This window comes from Saimiri boliviensis, chromosome 14, assembly GCF_048565385.1.
Source record: "Saimiri boliviensis isolate mSaiBol1 chromosome 14, mSaiBol1.pri, whole genome shotgun sequence".
NCBI lineage: Eukaryota > Metazoa > Chordata > Mammalia > Primates > Cebidae > Saimiri > Saimiri boliviensis.
In genome coordinates, this window is record NC_133462.1 from 813,636 (window position 1) to 839,305 (window position 25,670).

Here is a 25,670-nt window from a genome sequence, read left to right on the forward strand (position 1 = left end):
GTTGTTGGTGTGGAGTGGAAGATGAGGAGGCACCTTCTAAGCAGAGCATTTATGTGCAGAGAGAGACTCAGGTCAGGACTCCTACAGCAGGTGTGTTCCCCGAGAAGGCTCACCCCTGTGAGATGCATGGTTCGATCTTGGGGGACATTTTGCACGTGGCAGATCATCAGGGAACACATTCCAAGCAGAAAGAGCACAGGTGTGAGGCATGGGGTAGTCAATCGTATGACAGTCCAAACTTTCATCAGCACCAGAATCAGTGTGTGGGAGAGAAACCCTGTAGAAGCAGTGTTAAGGCAGCGTTGTTTGTGAAGAGGTATAAGTTCCCTGTGTCAGAGCAGTCATCTGTCTTCAGTCAGAGTGGGAAGGACTTTTTGCCCAGGTCAGGATTACTTCAGCAAGAGGTGATTCACACTGGGAAGAAGTCAGACAGTAAAACCGAGTGTGAATCACCCTTTCACGGGGGGAAAGCTCGTTACAGCTGTGCAGGATGCATGAAACATCTTAGCACCAAAAATGTTCTTGGTCAGCATCAGACACGTGCCCCTAGAGAAGAATGTTACGTGTGCTGTGAATGTGGGAAATCCTTTAGCAAACATGATAGCTTTAGTAATCACCAGAGAGTTCACAGTGAAAAAAAACCCCATGAATGTGGAGAATGTGGGAAATCTTTTAGTCAAAAGGGTAGCCTCACTCAACATCAGCGGTTTCACACTGGAGAAAGACCTTATGAGTGTGGAGAATGTGAGAAATCTTTTAGTCATAAGCGCAGCCTTGTTCACCATCAGCAAGTTCACAGTAGAGAAAAACCTGCATGTGGGAAATCTTTGAGTCAAAAGGGTAACCTCATTCTACACCAGCGAGTTCACACTGGAGAGACAGCTTATGACTGTGGGGAATGTGGGAAATCTTTTAGTCAGAAGTACATCCTTATTCAACATCAACGAATTCATAATGGAGAAAGACCTTATAAGTGCGGAGAATGTGGGAAATGTTATAGTCAAAAGAGCAAACTTACTCAACACCAGCGAGTTCACACTGGAGAGCGGCCTTATGAGTGTCGGGAGTGTGGGAAAACTTTTACTCAGAAGTACATCCTTATTCAACATCAACGAATTCATACTGGAGAAAGACCTTATAAGTGCAGAGAATGTGGGAAATGTTTTAGTCAAAAGAGCGGACTTACTCAACACCAGCAAGTTCACACTGGAGAGACAGCTTATGACTGTGGGGAGTGTGGGAAATCTTTTAGTCAGAAGTATGTCCTTATTCGACATCAACGAATTCATACTGGAGAAAGACCTTATAAGTGTGGAGAATGTGGGAAATGTTACAGTCAAAAGAGCAGACTTACTGAACACCAGCGAGTTCACACTGGAGAGACAGCTTATAACTGTGGGGAGTGTGGGAAATCTTTTAGTCGGAAGTACGTCCTTATTGAACATCAACGAATTCATAATGGAGAAGGACCTTATAAGTGCGGAGAATGTGGGAAATGTTATAGTCGAAAGGGCAGACTTACTGAACACCAGCGAGTTCACACTGGAGAGACAGCTTATAACTGTGGGGAGTGTGGGAAATCTTTCAGTCAGAAGTCCGTCCTTATTCAACATCAACGAATTCATACTGGAGAAAGACCTTACAAGTGCGGAGAATGTGGGAAATCTTATAGTCAAAAGAGCAAACTTAAGCAACACCAGCGAGTTCACACTGGAGAGCGGCCTTATGAGTGTCGGGAGTGTGGGAAAACTTTTAGGTACAATTCACACCATTTTGAACACCAGAGAGTTCACACTGGAGAAAAACCTTATACATGTGTGAAGTGTGGGAAATTATTTTACAGTAAGGCTCGCCTCCTTATACACCAGAGAATTCACACTGGAGAGAAGCCATATGAGTGTGAGGTTTGTCAGAAGTTTTTTAGGACAAAGGACCACCTCACTTACCACCAGAGAATTCACACTGGAGAAAGACCATATGAATGCAGTGATTGTGGGAAGTCATTTGCCTACAGTTCTACATTCCGTATTCATAAGAGACTTCACACTGGAGAAAAGCCTTTTGAGTGCAGTGAATGTGGCAAATCTTTTGCCGACAGCTCCAGTCTCAGTAAACACAAGAGAGTTCACACTGGAGAAAAGCCTTATGGGTGCAGTGAATGTGGAAAGAAATTTAGCCAGAGCTCTTCACTTTGTAATCATCAGAGAGTCCACAAAAGGAACACCTATGAGTGCAGTGAATGAGTCCCGTCTCATTAAATACAGAAGAGTACACATTTGAGTAAGGATTTGTGATTGCAGCAAATGTGGAAAGGGTTTATGTGACGATCTGCTCTCCTTGGACATTGGAGAATTCACACGAGAGAAAAGTCCTTACAAGTAAAATAAACTGGGGCAGTTTTGTAGCCACACCTCTGTATTCCTTCAGGATTATAGTTAACACTAGATCAAGGCTTTACTTGTTTGACAATACAGAATATTTATCCAGGAGTCTAGCTTCATAACTCACAGAAGAGCTTTCCCTATGAAAATGCCTTTTGAGTGTAATATTTGCCAAAAGCCTTCTGCCTTTTCTCATTGGATCCTAGAACATTGACATGAGAAAAACACTGTTGATTTATAGGGATTGTTATTATTTTTTCTTTTTCTTTTTTTTGGATACAGGGTCTTTGTCACCCAGGCTGGAGTGCAGTGGTGCAATCATAGCTCACTTCAGCCTCCATGTAGCTGGGTCCACAGGCACCGACCACCACACCTGGCTATCGTCTTATATTAGTAGAGGTAGGGTTTTACCATGTTTCCTAGGTTGTTGTCGAACTCCTGAGCTCAAGCAATCCATACGCTTCAGCATCTGAAAGTGCTGGGATTAGAGGCTTGAGCCACTGTGTCCAGCCAATTATGTGTTTTTCAGTATAATATTGTAGGAGATTGTTGAGGCTGCCGTGTGTCTAGATTGACTGTCATACATTGGACATCATCAAAAACTCCATGTATGTGGCAGCTGCATTGCATTTTTTACTCTGCTCTATTAATCTTGCTAGACTTAAGTGATTGCCACTTCTCTGGCAAAAGCCATTATGCCTCGGCCACGTAGTATGTGCTCACATTGCATCATTCAACTATCTCGTTAAGTTTTTACATTTCTATTTTTTTGTAGAGTTAGAATCTTGCTTTGCTGTGCTGCACAAGCTGGTCTCAAACAGCCGGACTCAAGTAATCCTCCTGCCTGGTGTCCCAAAGTGTTGGGATTATAGGATGGCATCAGTCACTATGCTGGGGCTTTTTGATTTTTTTTTTTTTTTTTTTTTTTTTTTTTGAGATGGAGTTTCGCTCTTGTTACCCAGGCTGGAGTGGAATGGCACGATCTCGGCTCACCGCAACCTCCGCCTCCTGGGTTCAGGCAATTCTCCTGCCTCAGCCTCCTGAGTAGCTGGGATTACAGGCACGTGCCACCATGCCAAGCTAATTTTTTGTATTTTTAGTAGAGATGGGGTTTCACCATGTTGACCAGGATGGTCTCGATCTCTCGACCTCATGATCCACCCGCCTCGGCCTCCCAAAGTGCTGGGATTACAGGCTTGAGCCACCGCGCCCAGCCCCCTTTTTGATTTTTTTAATTTTTAATTCCTGATGTAGTCACAGAAATATTTGTTCGGTATCCTCGGCACTTCTTCCTTTTTCATTTTTTTCTGTGGACCTTCCCCATTTTTGTCCCGTAGGACTCTTGTGCTGATCTGAAAAGATGGACTATTTTGGCCGGCGCGGTGGCTGAAGCCTGTAATTCCAGCACTTTGGGAGGCCAAGGTAGGGGGATCACGAGGTCAGGAGTTCAAATGAACCTGGCCAATATAGTGACATCCCGCCTCTACTAAAAATACAAAAATGGCAAAGTGTGGTGGTGCGTGCCTGTAGTCCCACCTGCTTGGAGGCTGAGGCAGAAACATTGCTTGAACCCGGGAGGTGGAAGATGCAGTGAATTGAGATGGTGCCACTGCACTCTAGCCTGGGTCCTGCTACCTTGAAGCATAGCACAGGTAAACTGTCGCTCAGGAGACAGTATCAATGCAGAATATAGCTTTCTCCACTTGTGGCGTAGTTTGCATAGCTGCCCAAGGCCTCCAAAAGAGGACTTCAGGGCTTTGTGGTCTTTATCTGTAGCATGGATACTATAGATAGTGGGTTCATAGGTCTGGTGGGTAAAGGGTAGTTTTTTAATTTTTTTTTTTTTTTTTTTTTTTTTTTTTTGAGACGGAGTTTCGCTCTCGTTACCCAGGCTGGAGTGCAATGGCACGATCTCGGCTCACCACAACCTCCGCCTCCTGAGTTCAGGCAATTCTCCTGCCTCAGCCTCCTGAGTAGCTGGGATTATAGGCACGCGCCACCATGCCCAGCTAATTTTTTGTATTTTTAGTAGAGACGGGGTTTCACCGTGTTGACCAGGATGGTCTCGATCTCTTGACCTCGTGATCCACCCGCCTCGGCCTCCCAAAGCGCTGGGATTACAGGCTTGAGCCACCGCGCCCAGCCTATTTTTACTTTATTTTTTGAGATGGAGTTTTACTCTGGTTTTCCAGGCTGGAGTGCAGTGACGCGATCTTGGCTCACTGCAACCTCCTCCTGCCAGACTCAAGTGATTTTCTTTTTTTTTCTTTTTTTTTTTTTTTTTTTTTTTTGAGACGGAGTTTCGCTCTTGTTACCCAGGCTGGAGTGCAATGGCACGATCTCGGCTCACCGCAACCTCCGCCTCCTGGGTTCAGGCAATTCTCCTGCCTCAGCCTCCTGACTAGCTGGGATTACAGGCAAGCGCCACCATGCCCAGCTACTTTTTTGTGTTTTTAGTAGAGACGGGGTTTCACCATGTTGACCAGGATGGTCTCGATCTCTCGACCTCGTGATCTACCCGCCTCGGCCTCCCAAAGTGCTGGGATTACAGGCTTGAGGCACCGCGCCCGGCCTTCTTTTTTTTTTTTTTTTTTGAGGCAAGAGTTTTGCTCTTGTTACCCAGGCTGGAGTGCAATGGCACGATCTCGGCTCACCGCAACCTCCGCCTCCTGGGTTCAGGCAATTCTCCTGCCTCAACCTCCTGCGTAGCTGGGATTACAGGCACGTGCCACCATGCCCAGCTAATTTTTTGTATTTTTAGTAGAGACGGGGTTTCACCATGTTGACCAGGATGGTCTCGATCTCTTGACCTTGTGATCCACCCGCCTCGGCCTCCCAAAGTGCTGGGATGACAGGCTTGAGCCACCTCGCCCGGCTTATCAGGGCAGTTTTTATAATATCTGGTATCTTTTTTTTATTTTGGTGTCAGTACCACACTGAAAGTTTGGTGGGTTTTCCTTAGCAAGACAAAATTCTCTGATGAGATAAATTTCATTGTGCTCAGTACTGTTGAGGGAAATCTGTTCAGATCTTACCAGGCACACATGTGCCCAGATATCCAGAATTCTATAAGGCAGCATCACATGTTGTAAGGCTATAGGTCGAAATTACAATTATATAATTTACGTAGTTACTTTATTGCAATTCTAGGCAGCAGAGGGGACAGTAATGAAGTTTTTGAAATATCTTTTTTTTTTTTTTTTTTTTTGAGACACAGTCTTGCTCTGTTGCCCAGGATGGAGCACAGTGTTTCCATCTCGGCTCGCTGCAACCTCTGCCTTTCAGTTCTCCCACCTTAGCCACCCATGTAGGTAGAATTACAGCCACGTGCCACCATACCCAGGCAATGTTTTGTATTTTTAGTAGGGATCGGTTTCACCATGTCCAGGCTGGTCTTGAATTCAACTGGAGCTCAGGTAATCCACTCACCTCTGCCTCTCAAAATTCTGGGATTACAGGTGTGAGCCACTGTCCTTGGCTGAAATGTTTATTTTATAATTTTTATTTATTCATATTTTTGAGATGTAATTTTGCTCTTGGTGCCCGGCCTGGAGTGTAATGGCCACAAACCCCACCTCTGTAGTTTGAATGATTCTCCTGCCTCAGCCTCCCAATTAGTGGGATTACAGGCATGTGCCAACACACCAGCTAATTTATTGTATTTGTAGCAGAGACGGGGTTTCTCCGTGTTGGTCAAGCTGATCTGAACTCCCACCCTGGGTGATTTGCCTGCCTGGGCCTTCCAAAGTGCTGGGATTATAGGCATGAGCTACCTTGGCCGGCCAAAATGTATGTATTTTAGAGGAGTGTACGTAGTTTCCCAATAACTATGTCTATGATGGATAAGCAGATACAGAAATTCCATAATGGGGAATGTTGTGTAGCTAAGGTATTGTCAGAGGAAATAATCTAAAGGTTTTGTGAATTCATGTAACCTTTGGGCTTGTCACTTTAAGGTAATTCCTGCATTAGTAGGAAGAACAGCATAGGGAAAAAGATCTCAGTTGAGTGATGTAGCTTTGTGACCAGCTAGCTATCTAGTTTAATCAGGTAGAAATGGACTTTCTGCTTCGTCAATATTTGCTTCTGTGGAGGCTAGTTTTCCCACTTAGGTCATGAGAAGAATTGGTAGAATCATTATAGAGTTGCCAAACCTGTTAACAAAAATAATGGCAAATCTGCGTTTTTCTCTTCAACCATACTATAAAGTTGTAATAAGGTATATGCTGAGCGTCGTGGCTCGTGCCTGTAATCCCAGCACCTTAGGAGGCCGAGGCAGGCAGATTCTTTGAGACTAGGGGTTGGAGACCAGCGTGGGGAATATGGCAAAACCATGTCTCTATGAAAAATAGCCAGGTATGGTGGCATGTATTTTAGTCCTAGCTACTTGGAAGGCTGAGGTGGGAGGATTGCTTGAGTTTGGGAGGCAGAAGTTGTAGTGAGCCAAGACGGCAATGTTGCAATCTAGCCTGGGTGACAGGAGTGAGACCCTGTCTCAAAAAAAAAAAAAAGATGTAAATTACATCCAATAAAGGATGCATATTTAAGTTGTAATATATATATATATGTCTTTAATTTTCTACCATTTTTTTTTTTTTTTTTGAGACAGTCTTCCTGTGTCACCTAGGCTGGAGTACAGTGGTGTGATCACAGCTCACTGCACCCTCCACCCCCCAGGTTCAAGCAGTTCTCCTGTCTCGGCCTCCTGAGTAGCTGGGACTACAGGTGCATGCCACCACGTGTAGCTGATTTTTGGATTTTTAGTAGAGATTGTGTTTCACCATATTAGTTAGGCTGGTCTCGAACTCCTGACCTCAGATAATCCACCAGCCTCGGCCTCCCAAAGTGCTGGGATTAGAGGCGTGAGCCATCTTTCCCGGCCTTGAATTTTCTCATAATCCTGTGAAGCAGTCAGATTCACAATAATGAACTTCTCTGTCACCTTTGTGTTTACCTGGAGCCTTTATAAAGATTTTTCTGTCTGCTCTCCAGGCAACCATTGATTTACTTTTCTGTATAATAGAGTACTTTACATTTTCTGGAGTTTTCTGACTGCTGTAATAAAGTGTTTCCTCTTATAATCCATGGGTGCTCTCCTGCTTCATGCTTATTTTGATACCAATAGAGACATATGTGTTGTTTATTCTTTGTATATTGCTGAGAAGTATAGTCTGCCATGAAATGTCATGTATTCATTCATTCATCCATTTATGGATATTTGAATTGATGCTTGCTTTCTTAAGACTGTTGACAACGTTGGAGTGGCATGATTTTGGCTCACTGCAACCTCTACCTCCCAGGTTCAAGTGATTTTCCCACCTCAGCCTCCCAAGTAGCTGTGATTAGATGCGTGAGCCACCATGCCCAGAAGTTTTTGTATTTTTAGTAGAGATGGGGTTTTGCCATGTTACCAGGCTCATCTCAAACTGCTGGCGTCAAGTGATCCACCTGCCTTGACCTCCCAAAGTGCTGGGATTACAGGCATGAGCCACTGCGTCTGTAATAGATTCTGACGCCAGGCAGGCGGTGGCTCACACCTGTAATCCCAGCACTTTTGGAGGCCAAGGTGGGCGATTCTCTTGTGGTCAGGAGTTTAAGACCAGCCTGTCCAACATGGCGAAACCCTGTCTCTACTAAAAATGTAAAAATTAGCCAGTCCTCTTGGCATGTGCCTGTAATCCTAGCTACTTGGCGGGCTGAGGCAGGAGAATCACTTTAACCCGGGAGCCGGTTGTTGAAGTAAGCTGAGATCGCACCACTGCATTCCAGCGTGGGTGACAGAGTGAGACTCTGTCTCAAAAAAAAAAATAAATGAATAAAAACATTTATTGTGAAGATAATCCTAGTTCCCAGTGTGAGGATATTCCTGCAGTCTCTGGAAAATAACAATCACTTTCTTGTAAGTAGATGAAATTTTGCAGCCCAGATGCCTTGTTTATGTTATTCAGATGGCCTTTTTTACCTGTGCTGTAATTATGGAGGTTGTAGCCACTGATGTGTACCATCGTGACATCGGTTAAGTTGCTCTTCCTTTGAGATAGATGTCAGTGTGATAAAAGAAATTGAGTATACCTTAGCATGTGGATTAAGAAACATACTTGTAAGATATATTGCTTTGTAAGATATATTGCCAAGTTGAAATGAGGAAACTGAGGCCAGTATATAAAAATGAAAAATCCAAGGAGGCTGAGGCAGGAGAATTGCCTGAGCCCAGGAGGCGGAGGTTGCGGTGAGCCGAGATCGCGCCATTGCACTCCAGCCTGGGTAACAAGAGCGAAACTCCGTCTCAAAAAAAAAAAAAAATGAAAAATCCAATTTATTCAGCTCCCGGGCAAGGTTCTATGGTCCGGGACGGGGCCAGAGAACTTGCGCTTAACTTCTCAGGGCAGTGGGTTTTATGGGGGGTCAGAGGCGATTGATTGGATATTGGGGAAGCAAAGCATAGGCAATTTCTTTGGTTGTAGGGATACAAGGCCTGGACGGGGCGAGCCGCTATAGGTAAGGAGGCGAGACTTATTGAGGGGTGGGCTGGCCAAGGATGTATGGGGAGGGCTGCCATTGGGTAAAGCTTGGCAGGATTTCTTAAATTTTTGTGGGTTCAAATGTATGGTTTAGTGCTGAGAGTGCATAGTTTAGTGCTGAATAAGACCTGGGAGCAGAATGCAGAAGTGGGTGAGGGGAGCCCGTATGGAGAAGCCGGATGCTGAGTAATGTGTCCTGACTGATAAGCTGTTATCAGGCATGGAGAGGGGTGGTGGTTGTCCATCCGGGTCCCAGCAAGGCCATTAACCTTACATCCCGACCTTTTTGATGACATAGGGCGACGCTTATTTCTTACTACTTCCTGCTGAATGGGGGCGGAGTGGGGGGGCGTTGCAGTTGGCCGGTGTCTCGGTTGGGATCCGGATGTACAGGTGAAGTAACATCTGGTTTATAGCTACCCTGGAAATTCCCCTTATGCGGGCTTGTAAGAACCTGAGAAAGAAAGGGGCTAGCATTAGTAATAAACAGACAACGATGATGGGGGTGATAGTAGGAGCTGGCCAGGCGAGGATGGGAGACTGCTACCAGTTAAAAGAGGAAGCTGGTACGCTTTGCTTTCTTAGGAGGTCCTCTTGGAGGCGATAGAGGGTGTTGACATTTTCCTCCACTAGGCCTGTTTCATTGACGTAATGGCAGCACTGCTCCTGAAGAAATAAACAGGTACCTCCTTTCTCTGCCATCAGCAGTTCCAGGGCCCGTTGGTTTTGGAGTGTTACCTGCGCCAGTGAAGTGATTTGTCGATGGAGAGAGGCTAAAGAGGCGGCTGATGCTTCAGTGGCCACATGCAATTTGTCTTCTAGTTGGGTGGCCGAATTGACACTGTAGCTCATGGCACCATCCCCCCCATTCCAGCCGCTGCTAGTGAAGATGCTATAGAGAGACCTGTTACTATTGGAAGGAAGACTGCTTGCTTGTCCCAGTGTTAGGAGACGGTTTGATGAGAGACAGAAACTCAGCCTGTCCGTATACTTAGAACTGTGGAACTAGGGTGATGGGCACACAGGGAAACAGGAAGGATGTTTTGATGACTTTGGTTAGGGTTCCATTGCACCAGAAGTACCCCCCGGAGGTGCGTAAAGGGTGGTTTTCACTTCTACCATGATGTTGCACCTGAGACTGGGACTTCCAGTTTTTCCATAGCAGAGAGAGAGACTTTGGAAATGTATTTTGAACAAGGGGATGCCCATTAAGGTGGTGTCAGGTCCTGTGGGTGATTGTCACAGGCTGAAACTGGTTCGAAGGGGAACTGCAGCTAAGGGGGGTTGGTTAAGGGAGGCTCACAGAAAGCAGTCCGTAAAGTTTTTTTGCTTCAGTTAGGCTCAGCATGTTAGCACCCTGTCGCACCAGCGTTATCCATGAAAAAGGCTCAGGAGTGTTCCCTGAGGGTTTGATTTGGTTAGTTAAGGCGGCTTCATTTTGCTGGATAGTATCGCTTAAGGAGTTAAGTCGGTGTGTCTCGACAGGCAGAGTGTGGGTATAGGCTCGATATATTAGCCACGTGCCACTGGGGTGGCTCCTTTGAAAGTAGGAGTGTATTTTGCCTGTAGTTCCCTTCTCCCAGCGCCTGTCCCAGGGGTCGCGGATCACAAGAGACACTTTACCTTGGTGGTTGAGGTGGAGCATGTCACTACGGTAATAGTTCGCTGGGATGACTTCAGTATTGAAGGGAATATGCATAACACAATTACCATATGGGCATCCACCATAGGTCTGATTCCATTTTCGACAATGGTCCTCGGTTTGTTGATACAGAAAACAGAGGGCAGGCGTACCCCCAGAATTCCCAATAGTTTTGGATTTGGATCACGGGAATTTGAATGTCATGGCTGACTGGCACCCTGCAGGTTGGCAGTCTGCCTGGGCAAGGTAATGAGTTTCAGTGGCGGGGCCATCTGTCCAGGATTCTTGAAGGTAGAACCGCCAGACATAGTAAGGGCTTGCATTAAGAGGAAGGGCTAGAGCTATTGTGATGAGAAAGGCTTGGAGGGTTAGGGGTACCGGGTCGGGGCCATGTGTGAGGCGAAGACGCGTGGGGCCCAGGGATTCGGATCTCCAGTGGTCATTCGGAGGGGCCAGTTTGAGGCGGGATACATGATACCATGGAGTGTGGCCTAAAAGTTTGGTGGCAGTTGGGGTGGTTAGGATAACAGTATGGGGTCCTGACCACCGGGGCTGCAGAGACTCTGGCTTGAGTTCCCTGAGGAGGACACTTATCACCTGGCTGGAGAGGTACTGCCAGATGGGAGTCCTCCGGGCTTAGGACCACAGGGAGAGTGCGGTCAGCGTGTTCCCTGAGTAAATGCCAGAGAAGAGAGAGGTAGGGAAGGTAGGAAGCCAGGGGAGGGGGTTGTGCCAGGAGGTTATGAGAAACCACAAAGGGCCTACCGTACAGCAATTCAAAGGGACTAAGGCCTGTCGGTTCCCGTGTCAGGGCAGCTCGGACTCGGGCCAGAGCAAGAGGCAGGAGTGTGGGCCAGGAGAGTTTTACCTCTACGATGAGTTTGGCTAGATGGTTCTTGAGGATGCCGTGGGCCCGTTCGACCTGACCCGACTGGGGGTGGTATGGGATGTATAGTTTCCAAGAGATGTTAAAAGACTTGGCGACCAACTGGACCACTTGAGCGGTGAAAGCTGGGCCGTTGTCCGGCTGGATGGTCACAGGTAAGCTGAAGCGAGGGATGATCTCCTGAATTAACATGGAGGCCACCGTGTCTGCGGTTTCCCTGGAGGTAGGGAAGGCTTCAATCCATCCAGAAAAGGTTTCTGCAGAGGTTAGAATGTAGCAAAGTTTTTTTGTGAGAGGGCGTATGAGTAACATCGATTTGCCAGTCCTGGGCCGGTAAATTGCCACGCATCTGGTGAGTAGGGAACTGTGGCCTTAAGCCACCCTGAGACGAGACTTTCGAGCAAGAAACACATACTTTGTGCACCTGCTCAATCGTCTGCTATAAGCCTGGGAGGAAAAAAAGGGGCTGTACAAAGCGATATAATGCCTTGGGCCCTATATGTAAGGATTGATGTATCTCAGAAATTATCTTAGGAGCCTGCTCCAGTGGAAGGGCGGTCCTGCTATTTAGCAAGATCCAGCCCTGATTAGACTCAGTTCCCCCTTTTGATATGAGGGCCTGTTTTTCTGACGGTGAGTAGGCTGGCGGCGGTGAGTAGGCTGGCGGCGTGGGGGTTGGTCTGGTGTTAAGGCTCTAGCTGCCACATCAGCTTGTGCGTTGCCCGGGGAAACAGTGTCTTGTTGGGCCTGGTGCCCTTAGCAGTGGGATGACAGCAACCTCCTTGGATAGTGACAGGGCTTTTAGGAGATTAGAGATTTGAGTAGCATTGATTATAGGGGATTCTTTGGTTGTAAGGAATCCCCACTCTTTCCAGAGGGTAGAGTGACAGTGGATAATAAGGAAAGCGTACTTCGAATCAGTATAGGTATTCACTCACTTTCCCTGTGCTAGCGTGAGAGCCCGGCTCAAGGCGGTGAGTTCTGCCTTCTGTGATGTGGCTTCATCAGGGAGGCAGCGGGCCTCGGGTGGCTGGATCTATGACCATGGCATAGGCTGCTTTCCGCTGTCTCTCAGCCGTTACTATGGAACTCCCATCCACATACAGAGTGAGGTCTGGGTCAGATAGAGGAAGGTCAGTTAGGCCTTCTCAGGGTTTGCTAAGTGCATTTATGAGTTCAGAGCAGGAGTGTGCTGGGGAGGGAGAGTGAGACAGAAGAGGAAGCAAGGTAGTTTAGTGCTAAGAGTGCATAGTTCAGTGCTGAATATAGACCTGGGAGCAGAATGCAGAAGTGGGTGAGGGGAGCCCTATGGAGAAGCCAGATGCTGAGTAATGTGTCCTGACTGATAAGCTGTTATCAGGCATGGAGAGGGGTGGGTGTTGTCCATCCCGGTCCTAGCAAGGCTATGGACCTTACAATACTGACACAGTGATCCTTATAGTTACCTACATCTGCAATTGTTTTTTGAGCACTGATCTTTACCTTGCTCATGGTGCAGCAGGATCTGGTTAAAACAGGATGCATTAAAGAAACCTGCTGAGGCCGGGGGCGGTGGCTCAAGCCTGTAATCCCAGCACTTTGGGAGGCAGGTGGATCACAAGGTCAAAAGATCGAGACCATCCTGATCAACATGGTGAAACCCCGTCTCTACTAAAAATACAAAAAATTAGCTGGGCATGGTGGCGCGTGCCTGTAATCCCAGCTACTCAGGAGGCTGAGGCAGGAGAATTGCCTGAACCCAGGAGGCGGAGGTTGCGGTGAGCCGAGATCGCGCCATTGCACTCCAGCCTGGGTAACAAGAGCGAAACTCCGTCTCAAAAAAAAAAAAAAAAAAAAAAGGCCGGGCGCGGTGGCTCAAGCCTGTAATCCCAGCACTTTGGGAGGCCGAGGTGGGTGGATCACGAGGTCGAGAGATCGAGACCATCCTGGTCAACATGGTGAAACCCCGTCTCTAATAAAAATACAAAAAATTAGCTGGGCATGGCGGCACGTGCCTGTAATCCCAGCTACTCAGGAGGCTGAGGCAGGAGAATTGCGTGAACCCAGGAGGCGGAGGTTGCGTTGCGGTGAGCCGAGATCGCGCCATTGCACTCCAGCCTGGGTAACGAGCGAAACTCCGTCTCAAAAAAAAAAAAAAAAAAAAAACCTTCCGAAAGCAATAAAACTAAGATGGCACTGAACATGGCCTCTGGTTGCCCTCATTGCTCTTTATATGCTCATTATAATGCATAAGCATGCTAAAAGACACTTCCACCCTCACCATGGCCGTTTACAAATGTGTGGCAATGCCCCAGAAGCTTCATGTGGTTTAAAAGAGAAGGAACCCCTGGTTCTGGGAACTCCCTAGTCTTTTTCTGTAGAATTCATGAATAACCCACTGCTTATTTAGCACAGAAATAGGGAGTTGCTATAGCTATAGCTAGCCACGGGTGCTGCTTTGTCTGAGAAGCAGCAATTTTCCTGTCCACTGGCTGCTCTAATGCTGCTTTGCTTTCACTTTACACTGTTGGCTTACTCTTGAATTACTTCTTTCATGAAATCCTCCTGGATTGAACCCCAATTTTTGAGTTTGCTGGCATTAGTTGAGCAATTTTCTGTGGGAACCAGCGGCCAAAAGCCAGCTTCACTACCTGCCTCAGGGTGTACCAACGTCTGTCTTTTTCCCTGTCATTCCATCTTTGTTATCTATCTATCTTTATTTATTTTTTGAGACGGAATTTCGCTCTTGTTACCCAGGCTGGAGTGCAATGGTGCGATCTTGGCTCACCGCAACCTCCGCCTCTTGGGTTCAAGTGCTTCTCCTTTCTCAGCCTCCTGAGTAGCTGGAATTATAGGCATGAGCCAACCGCACCCAGCCTTCATTTTGATTTTTTTGTGGGTATATAGTAGTGTATATATTTGCAGGTTACATGAAATATTTTGATGGAGGCTTGCAATTTGTAATAATTGTAAGGTTAGCCGAGAGAAAGGATTATAGACACAAAGTCAGGCAAGCAAGTTTTATTAACCTGCCCGGCTGCCCCATAACAATCAGAGGAGGCAGCACCGAGCTTAAAAAATGAGGGGTTTATATGGCGTGAGAAGGGCATAAGCAAGTTTCAGGACTGAGGAAATCCATCAGCTTGTAATAGGTGTAGAGATAGTTTGTCAACTTGTGACAGACTTAAGTTATCCTGTGACTTACTGGCAGCAATTTTAAAAAAAGAAGATAGGATTTTACAGGTATAAGTCAAACGGGAATTTACAAGTATGGATAACAAATATTTTTTTGCCTGCCCGCCCCCCTCCGCTGAGCTTCCCTGATGGCTGTCATCAGGCTTTGCTTAATCGTACCACTTCTGGCATCCTTGATGAGGTGTCTGTATAGGGGTTCAGACATCCAGCTGCAGAGCAAGCAGAGTGGGAGTCAGGGGTCTGCTTGCTCAGAGGTGGTTTTCTGAGGCAGCTTGTTTCTAACATTACAGCCTCTTAATAGGCATTAGGGGAGGGACCCGTTGTCATCTGGCTGCTGCTTGCTGGTTAGGGGCGACTTTGGGGAGAGGCTAGATTGTAGGGATTGTCGTTCCTGGAACTGTCGGTATTCTTGGAGCAGCATCATATCTTGTATTGTTTCTTGGGTGAAAGCTTTAATATGGTCTTGTAAAAACTGGGTGAGGAGCCCTAAGAGGCAGCGGCCAAATGCTAGAAGGGTAGAAACGAGATCCAGCTAGTGGGAGGAGCCATGGTGCTCCACTCCAAAGATGACCCCAGCAATCTGAGAGGCGCACCCGATTTCAGAAGCTTTTTCATTTAACCACCAAGCAGCATCTTGTACTAGTCCTGACTGGTTAGTACAGAAACAGCATTCTTCCCCTAAAAGTACACAGTCCTCCTTTCTTGGCAGTGAGCAGGTCTAAACCTGGACAGTTTTGGAGTGTAACTGCTGCTAGAGAGTCCATCTGGGATTAAAGAGTAAGAGTGGGTTCTGCCATGTCTTGTAGTTGGAGAGGTGTTTGGGGAAGGTGTGATGGTAGTATGGGGAGGCAGACAGCCCTGCTATCCTGTTCCTGTGGCTGCAGTAAATCCAAGCCTGCAAGGCTTAGGCTGGTGGACGAGCTTTGATGGGGACTGGTAAGCTTTGGTTCCCTGGGGCCATGTCTATTTTGGGGCTTAGAAAGACTAGGGTGCGGGTGCCAGTCCAGTTAGTGGGGAGGCATAGGTAAGTTGAGGTCCTGCACATGAAGAACACGCCTTGGCTGGGCACACAGAACTGGTTGTGCGTATTGAAAAGGTGTGTGAGTTTTTTGCTTTCCCTTTCCCAGCGCCTAGGGTGCTAGCTAGGGCAGCCCCGGTAAGAGGCTGAAAAGGGATTAATAGGGAAAGGTGAGTGGCTCCATGTGTTTTGTTTTCCCTTTGGAGAGATTTGGTTTCGTATCTACTGGGATCCATTCAGAAGAGTGGTTAAATACGGGTATAAGGAGGCATTCTTCAGGGGTGGGGGCTGCACTGCAAAGGGTTCCTGGCTGTATAGTCACGCAAAAGGTATGCCTCACATTGCAAAATCCTGATTGTTAGTTAAGTCGAGAGTTACTAATGGCTCCAGGGGGTCCTGAAAAGCAGCTTAAATGGAGCAGCTTAAATGGAGCAGCTTGGAAGACTTGAAAGTTTTTGTTTTTGTTTTTGTTTTTGTTTGAGATGGAGTCTTGCTCCAGGCTGGAGTGCGGTGGTGCAATCTCTGCTAACTACAACCTCCGCCTCCTGGGTTCAAGCGATTCTTCCGCCTCAGCTTCCCGAGTGGCTGGGACCACAGGCACGTGTCACCACGCCTGGCTAATTTTTGTATTTTTAGTAGAGACTGGGTTTCACCATGTTGGCCAGGGTGGTCTAGATCTCTTAACTTTATGGTCCGCTCACCTCGGCCTCCCACAATGCTGGGATTACAGACGTGAGCCACTGGCCTGGCCGACTTGAAAGTTTTGATGGTTGCGGCCTAAAGCTGTAAGGTATAGATGCATTGACCGGGCAGTAGATGCCCCAGAGGTAGGCCTGAAGACAGATTGTATTGAAAGCAAATTGGGGCTTGGAAAGTTAAATCCGTGTTCATGGTTATGTGGCCGTGTATGGGTTTGTTGTTATTGTCTGTATATGGGGTGAGATTGGAAATACAGGTATGAAGAAGTTGTACTGCCTGTCCTCTATCAAGGTATTTGTGGTTGTTTCAGGGATGGGAGACCTGGCTAATGACTGCATGTGTAAGGTCTTGGAGAGGCTTTTTCTCTCTCATTGGGGATGATAGGTCAAAGTGGTAGAAACCCAGGTTTTTGCAGAGCAGTACTGGCAGTATACGTAGTAGCTGACAGGGAGAAGCATAGCCAGCAGTCTTTTGCTAGGGTCAGGTTGGAGTGGTTCTGCAGAGCATCGGTTAAGCTGAGGGTTTTGTAGTGGCAGTTATGGATGATAGGAAGTGGTGGTGTGGTGGTGTAATGGAGTAGAAGGGATAGATAGGCAAAGTGAGCAAAAAGGTCAATTGCTTCATTTCATCTGCGGAGAAGTCACACAGAGTGCGTTGGAAAAGCAGGTCATTTATCCACACTAAAAGAGATTCAAGTGTGGGAGCCTGGGGGTGGAACCAAGAGATGTCTTGGCAGACAGAGTAGAGGAAGAGGGTGAAGTGGCAGTCTAGGCAGGGAAAGGGCTTTTAAGTTTCTTTAGGGGTTTGGGAGTACTTACGGCTTTTAAGAGGAGGGAGACGGTGGTGGGTTGTCCTCAGGAACAGGTGTGAGGTGGAGTTTGGGCTGAGAAGAGTGCTGGTGGGTCAGTGGGTGCTTCAGGAGCTTGTTTTAATCTAGAAAGATGGCACCAGGAGATATGTCCTGAGAGTTTAGCTGCGGTGAGAGTTGTAAGAAGAACTTGAAAAGGACCTTCCCACTTTGGTTTTCTTTTTTTTTTTTGAGACGAGTTTCGCTCTTGTTACCAAGGCTGGAGTGCAGTGGCGCGATCTCAGCTCACCGCAACCTCCGCCTCCTGGGTTCAAGCAATTCTCCTGCCTCAGCCTCCTGAGTAGCTGGGATTACAGGCACGTGCCACCATGCCCAGGTGATTTTTTGTATTTTTAGTAGAGACGGGGTTTCACAATGTTGACCAGGATGGTCTCGATCTCTTGACCTTGTGATCCACCCGCCTCGGCCTCCCAAAGTGCTGGGATTACAGGCTTGAGCCACCGTGCCCGGCCCCACTTTGGTTTAAGGCTTGCTGGGGTAAGAGTTTTTAGGAAGACATGTTCTGGTAAGAGGGTTCAGTTGGTCGGGTCTCTGTAGGAGGGCCTGGTCTGCTTGTTCATGGAGGAGATGGTGGATGAGGGAAAGTGTTGGGAGGTATTATTCTCTTAGCTGAGAGTTAAAAAGGTTCCTGTTTTGTAAGAGGACACAGTGTCCATACATTAAGTAAAATGGGCTGTGAGGAAGGAGGGAGGGTGCTTTTGGGCTGGCTCTGATGTGGCCTAGGGCTATGGGCAGGAGGGAGGTCCAGGGTTTCTGGATTTCAAGAGTAAGTTTGGTTAACTGAATTTTAAGGATCCCATTACCCCTTTCAGCTTTTCCTGATGACTGGGCTTGGCATGAGATATGGAGGCGACACTGGACACTGAGGGACTGAGGGACTTGTTGGGTGATTTAGCGTGTCTGGGAGCCTTGATGAGGCACCTGGATAGGAGTTCAGAAGTGGAGCAATCAGAGTAGGGGCAGGGGTCAGCTTGGGCAGAGGGGGTTTTCTGAGGCAGCTTGCCCCTAATAATGCTTGAGGTCTTCATCACCAGAAGGGTTTATCCTTTGTGTTATAAACAATCCAATTATACTGTATTCGTTATTTTTAAATGTATGATTAAGTTATTTTGACTATAGCTACCCTGTTAGGCTAGCAATGCTATGTCGTATTCATTTGTTCTAACTATATTTTGTACGCATCCTGTCATTATGTCTTATGGAGAATTTTCTTTCGGTTCCAGCAAAACAGTGAAACTCACAAAACTGACTGTAGTGATTCAGGCTACATGAATTTTTTTTTTTTTTTTTTGAAACGGAGTTTCGCTCTTGTTACCAAGGCTGGAGTGCAATGGCGCGATCTTGGCTCACTGCAACCTCCGCCTCCTGGATTCAGGCAATTCTCCTGCCTCAGCCTCCTGACTAGCTGGGATTACAGGCACGTGCCACCATGCCCAGCTAATTTTTTTTTTTTTTTTTTTTTTTTTTTTGTGAGACGGAGTTTCGCTCTTGTTACCCAGGCTGGAGTGCAATGGCGCGATCTTGGCTCACCACAACCTCCGCCTCCTGGGTTCAGGCAATTCTCCTGCCTCAGCCTCCTGACTAGCTGGGATTACAGGCAAGCGCCACCATGCCCAGCTAATTTTTTGTATTTTTAGTAGAGACGGGGTTTCACCATGTTGACCAGGATGGTCTCGATCTCTTGACCTTGTGATCCGCCCGCCTCGGCCTCCCAAAGTGCTGGGATTACAGGCTTGAGCCACCGCGCCCGGCCCAAATTTTTGTATTTTTAGTAGAGACGGGGTTTCACCGTGTTGACCAGGATGGTCTCGATCTCTTGACCTCATGACCCGCCCACCTCGGCCTCCCAAAGTGCTGGGATTACAGGCATGAGCCACCGTGCCAGGCCCAGGCTACATGAATTTAAACAGCAATCCATACTTAAGATTCTCAGCTCTGAGTGCACACATTGTAATTCTGAATGATGCCAGTGATATTGCCACTTAATAAGTAAACTTTAGGAGCATCTCAAATAGTATTTTTATTCTTGGGTGCAAGATGAGCTTCCTAGCATCTGATGTGATAGATATTTGATACTTTTATAAAGAATCAATAGCCTTCTTCCCTTGAGGTACGAGCAGGGTTTCTAGATTTCAAGAGTGAGTTTGATTAACTGAATTTTAAAATTCCTAAAAACTCTTACCCCAGCAATCCTCAGAGTGTCACATGTCTGCATTCTGCTTGCTCTTGGAGGATACCACCACGGTTGGCTGACAACTCTGGGAACTACTTTACCCAGAAGGTGCTGGTTGCAAGGCAGAGGAGGAGGGATTTCTGGGCATGCTTGTCAGGTTAGGGACTACTGGGTTGGGACGAAGAAGGCACAAGAGGAGTAGTCGTTTCTGCTCCCAAGAGGCAGGTTTGAGGCTCATAGGCACTGCCTGGGGTGATGCCTGCTCTACCCACAGTGGATGGCAGCATGAACCTGGCTCAGGTAAATGCTGTGTATTGCAGGCTTTACCCCAGGTAGAGTGATACAGGTAGAGGAACCAGCAGGTTCAGAGGCTTGGAGGTGCACCTGAGCCATGAACATTTCAGAATCTGGTGACCATCATGATCACATAAGTACAGAAATTTTAGAGTAGCCTGGGCAACATGGTAAGACCTTGTCTCTCAAAAAAAAAAAAAAGAAAAGAAAAGAAAAAAGCCCTAGTGAAAGCTGAACATGAGCCGGAGTTCACCTGTATTGGTTGTCTTAGGGGTTGTGCCTTCAATCTGAGTGTCCTGGGATGGATGGAGGGTTGTGAACAGAAGAGGATCATGTCCTTAGAGGTTTCCAGAAGGCTCTCAGAGAACAGAGTGGAATGAGGACGATGAGGACTGGGGGCACTGAGAAGTGGGGTCTCCATTCATGGTCACAGGTGGTAAGAAGGAGTACTGAGAATTGAAATGTATTAATCAGCCCCAGGGCCCCTGGGTGTATGGTTGTGTAGGGATCAATGGAGGTTTTATCAGCTGGAGGTTGTCACAGTTGGCTGCTTATTCTCATGGGTGCTGAAGACTGAAAATGCTTGTGGTGCCAACATGGGGAAAGAGAAAGTGTCCCAGTGTCTCACTGAACCTGACATTAACTGTATGGTGTCTGAGATTGGGGTGTCTTGAGTGTTGACTTGATGTTTTCCCGGTTCTTCGGAGTAGGGAACCTGTGGATACACCAAGCTCAGAGTACTGAGTGCCAGCTCAGGATTAATGGAAGTGTTCTTATTTCTGGCAACCAACGGAAACAGGTTTCTATTTTAAGAATTCATATAGCCGGGCGCGGTGGCTCAAGCCTGTAATCCCAGCACTTTGGGAGGCTGAGGCAGGTGAATCACGAGGTCAGGAGATCGAGACCATCCTGGTCAACACGGTGAAACCCCGTCTCTACTAAAAATACAAAAAATTAGCTGGGCATGGTGGCGCCTGCCTGTAATCCCAGCTACTCAGGAGGCTGAGGCAGGAGAATTGCCTGAACCCAGGAGGCGGAGGTTGCGGTGAGCTGAGATCGCGCCATTGCACTCCAGCCTGGGTAACAAGAGCGAAACTCCGCCTCAAAAAAAAAAAAAAAAAAGAATTCATATCAGTTTGTGCAAATGCTTTGAGGTGTGACTGAGCTTGGAATATGTACCGCAGGTTTCCATTCTTTCTGATAGGAACAAAAAGCCGGGGCTGAAGATTTAGGCTTATAATGTGGTTTCCTGCAAAGCTAGCGTCTGTTACGTAGGTGCTAGGATGCTTGGATGGGAAGGAGGTGGTCTCACTCAGGTCTTCATAGGATCTATCTGGTTGCACACTGGAGAACAGACTCCTGGGTTAATTAGGAGGGAGGTGGCCTGGGGGGAGTTTGCTGGCATAATTCAGATGAGTTGATGGACCAGAGTGCTGTGCAGATGGGAGAAAAGGCAGCATTCTAGGTATATTTTAAACAAAGGAACAAGTAGATCTTTGCATGTTGTAGGTAAGGAAGTGACAGAGGGAAGCGTCAGTAATGATCTCAAGTTTTTGTTGTTGTTGTTAGTTGTTTATTTTGAGACAGAGTTACGCTCTTGTAGCCCAGGCTGGAGTGCAATGGTGTGATCTTGGCTCACTGCAAACTCTGCCTCCCAGGTTCAAGTGATTCTCCTGCCTGAGCCTCCTGAGTAGCTGGGATTACAGGCGCTTGCCACCATGCCTGACAACTTTGTGTATTTTTAGTAGAGAGAGGGTTTTACCATGTTGACCAGGCTGGTTTTGAACTCCTGGCCTTGTGTTCTGCCTACCTCAGCCTCCCAAAGTGCTGGGATTATAGGCGTGAGCCCCTGCACCCGGCCAACCCCAGGTTTTCATGGTCCCAGTAGCTGCAGGAATCAAAGCTCCAGTAACTGGGATGGGGAAATTGGTGGTAATTTCCATGGGGACATTGGAAGTTTAGTTTGGGCCCTGTGAATACTCACTCATATGTTTGAGTGGAACAGTCAAGGCATTATGTGTGCAGCTGGACACATAGGAGGGAGTCATCCAGAAATGATAGTTACTGTGTGAACCAGGGTGGAACTGTGGGTCATATTGAGCAGGGAAAATGCAGACCATGGTGGTAATGCCATTAGAACATCAGAAAGAACTTGGTACAAGATGGAGGAGTAGCTTTTTTGGATGACACTTGTTGGGGTTATAGGGCATGACAGTCACAGCTGTAGAAGAAGGGCAAAGGTCAAGCTGTCAGTAGAGGGGAACTGACTTTCCCAGCCCTCCTAGTAACCTAGATTTTTTTTTTCCCAGTACCATTGCATTTTCAAGACTTCCATCTATTTAAATCTCGAATTTTATTATCTGCTTTGCTTAATGTTGTATAATTTCATGATTTAATCAAGATCAGTTTTGAAATTACACTGCATTTGTTTACATTTTAAATTTTGTTTATTTTAAAACATTTTATTGGCATACTGTGGTGGTTCACACCTGTAATCCCAGCACTTTGGGAGACTGAGGCGGGTGAGTCACCTGATGTCAGGAGTTTGAGACCAGCCTCACCAACATGGAGAAACCCTGTCTCTACTAAAAGTACAAAATTAACAGGGCATGGGGGTACATGCCTGTAGTCCCAGCTACTCGGGAGGCAGTAAATACCAGCTACTCTATAACCGTTCCCAAGATTGAAGGTGTCTTAAGCAGCAGAGCCTTTATTGTAACACAAACCAGGGTCATGGGCCGCAGGATATCTCAGATTCCTGACTGGCGGGCTAGAAAATTCCATCTTAGGAATGCTGTGAGATACAAAAGATCCCTGAAAAAGGTAGTACGTCTTTTCAAGTCACCAGAAGAGTCATCTGTGCCAAAATTGGGTTAGGTCCATGGCCTAACTCATCAGAGAAAGAATTGAGAATGGAATGAGTGCTGAGGATACTCAACAAACCCTCTGGTGAATGAAAGAGAAAGTTACTTCTGTATCATGCTGAGGTAGGCGAAAGGCGAATGATGAAACTGTGGGCACCTGCCAAGTGATGAAGGTGAAATGCTTTTTGCAAGATAACTGTCAGTCACAAAAGTCTGACAAGGGAGAGGGGCAGGTTGAAAAATGCAATGCACTTCCCACAGACCTGGGATGTATGCAGCTATTTGATGTATGACATTCAATTTAGGTAGATTGCATCCTTATAAGTGGTCTCCTCCAGTGTTATACTGAGCAAGTAAAAATATTGCCTGCACATCTGTGGTATATTCCTCATGTAAATATTCTGGTAACCAATCAGAGAGTGCAGTGCTGAAGGCTTTCTCACATTCATTGCACTAAAAGACACTTTTTCAGTGGGAGCACTCCTTATATAAAGAAGCTAGAGTTCTACCTAAAGAATATTCCCCATTTATCAGACTCAAAGGCCTTGATCCAGAATGAACTCTCTGGCCTTGAAGAAGCAGAAAGACTGGGCAAGAGGATTCCCCACACTTGCTTCCCTTAGAAGGCTTTATTCCCGTATGAACTGTCTGATGTTGAAGGAGCGAAGAACTGGCGAAATGATTTTCCACAATCACTGCATTCGTATTGCCTTTCTCCAGTGTGAAGTCTCCTGTGTTTAGCACGGCTAGAAGTTTCAGTATAGAATTTCCATATATACTACACCTATAAAGCTTTTCTCTAGTATGAACTCTGATTTTCCAAGAGTGAAAAGCTTTGGTGAAATGATTTTCCACACACTCTGCACTCATAAGGTTTTTGTCCAGTATGATATCTCTGATGAACACGAAGTGCAGATTTTTTATGAAATAATTTCCTGCATTCACTGCACTCATCAGGCCTTTCTCCACTGTGAACTCTGAGATATCTAATGAGGCCGGAGCCTTGGCCAAAAGATTTCCCACACTGCCCACACTTAACGCTTTTCTTTATATGAACTCATTGATGGTGAATGAGGTGTTGGACCTTAAGCTAAAGGATTTTTCACACTCACTGCATTTATAAGGCCTTTCTCTAGTGTGAACTCTCTGACAGTGCAAGTGTGCAGAACTTCGGAGAAATGATTTTTCACACTCACTGCATTCATAACGCCTCTCTCCAGTGTGAACTCTCCTGTGTTTAATGAGACTGGATATATAAGGAAAGGACTTCCCACATTCGTTGCATTCATAAGGCTTTGCTCCAGAGTGAACTTTCCTGTGGTTAGCGAGACTGGACTTTTCAGCAAAGGCTTTCCCACATTCAGTACATTCATAAGGCCTTTCTCTAGTGTGAAGTGTCTGACGCTGCAAGAGTGAAGAGCATTGGTGAAATGATTTTCCACATTCACTGCATGCATGAAGCTTTTGTCCGGTATGAAATCTCTCATGAATGTGGAGTATAGTGTTTTGGTGAAATAATTTCCTGTATTTGCTGCACTCATAAGGCCTTTCTCCACTGTGAACTCTCTGGTCTTTGTATACATATATACAAGCGCTCTGCTCAGAAGGTGCCGCCTCCTCTTCCCTTCCATGCCAACAACCTAAAAGCAAGGAAATGCTGGTGAGGTACGTGTTCATGTTGCGTATTGGTGCTTCTATGAGGCTACCCACAAGAATATCAGACAAACTAAAAAACTAGTCTATGAAATTATTTGCTTGCATAGGGAGTTGGGTTCAGGTTGAGGTTGGGACTGTTTATGATTATCACAGATGTAGGAGGCCTCATGATGTCAACAGCATGACTAAACAAGGCAACAGAGTAGAGGGTCTAGGGCCGGGCGCGGTGGCCCCAGCCTGTAATCCCAGCACTTTGGGAGGCTGAGGCGGGTGGATCATGAGGTCAAGAGATGGAGACCATCTTGGTCAACATGGTGAAACCCCGTCTCTACTAAAAATACAAAAAATTAGCTGGGCATGGTGGCGCGTGCCTGTAATCCCAGCTGCTCAGGAGGCTGAGGCGGGAGAATTGCCTGAACCCAGGAGGCGGAGGTTGCGGTGAGCCGAGATCGTGCCATTGCACTCCAGCCTGGGTAACAAGAGCGAAACTCCGTCTCAAAAAAAAAGGTCTATAATTCCTCCTTGTGCAAAGTTGTTTGTGGAACCTTATTTGCTCATGACATGCGAGTGCTACATAGAAGAATATGTCCAGGCCCCCCCCCAACATGACTAGAGCACAACATCCTTTGGTGATGTTGCAGAATACTCAGGAGACTGGAGAGACCAATGGGTGAAATGGGAGGATTTTATTAAGGTGGCCACCGGCTCAGCAGATGCGCACCCCAAGGCTGAGTGCCTAACAAAGACAAGGCTTGACTTTTTAGACATCCAGGATGACGTCGCAGCTAACAGGGTTACAGAAGCCAGAACAAAGAACAGTTACTAATTTGTGACGTGTCTTGTGATGTACATTGCATTAGAAAATAGCATTTTTAGAAATGCATTGCATATTCTTTGGATGTTATCTTACCCTATGACCTTGCAACTGGTCTGCAAGTAAAACAGGAGTCTTGAGGTATCTTGGAACTTTGCTGAGTAAGTGGGGAGAATAGATAAGGTGGGTTTTACAGGGAGTTAGTTAATTTCAAGCAGAGCTGGGGGTTAAGTTATATATTGAACACAACACAGTACATTTTATTATGCAAAAATTACAGACTACTGTTGTTATTATTTAATTTCCCTCTTCAATTAGAGACTGTTAAGAATGGGTAGATATGGCTGGGTGTGGTGGCTCACGCCTGTAATCCCAGAACTTTGTGAGGGTGAGGTGGGCAGATCACAGGGTTAGGAGTTCGAGACCAACCTGGCCAACATGGTGAAACCTCGTTTCTACTAAAAATAAAAAAAAAATTTAGCCGGGCATGGTGGCGGGCACCTGTAGTCCCAGATAGGAGGCTGAGGCAGAAGAATTGCGTCAACCCTGGAGGCGGAGGTTGCAGTGAGCCAAGATCATGCCACTGCACTCCAGCCTAGGTTGCAGAGCGCAGAGCGAGACTCCATTAAAAAAAAAAAAAAAAAAAAAGGAATAGGTAGATACTTCATAATACAAAATAT

The 25,670-nt window shown here is 46.6% G+C and overlaps 1 protein-coding gene and 1 pseudogene across 1 annotated transcript in view; one reads left to right on the forward strand and one right to left on the reverse strand.

Annotated features, from left to right (window-relative positions):
* LOC101051382 (uncharacterized) overlaps positions 1-25,652 on the forward strand; it is a 28,939-nt gene extending 3,287 nt beyond the window's left edge. The window contains exon 2 of the mRNA XM_010332380.3: positions 1-25,652. Within this exon, the coding sequence (XP_010330682.3) occupies positions 1-2,243 (2,243 nt within the window). The 3' untranslated portion in view covers positions 2,244-25,652.
* Positions 22,989-24,197, reverse strand: LOC101035568 (uncharacterized; annotated as a pseudogene).
* Positions 25,653-25,670: the final 18 nt, after the last annotated feature.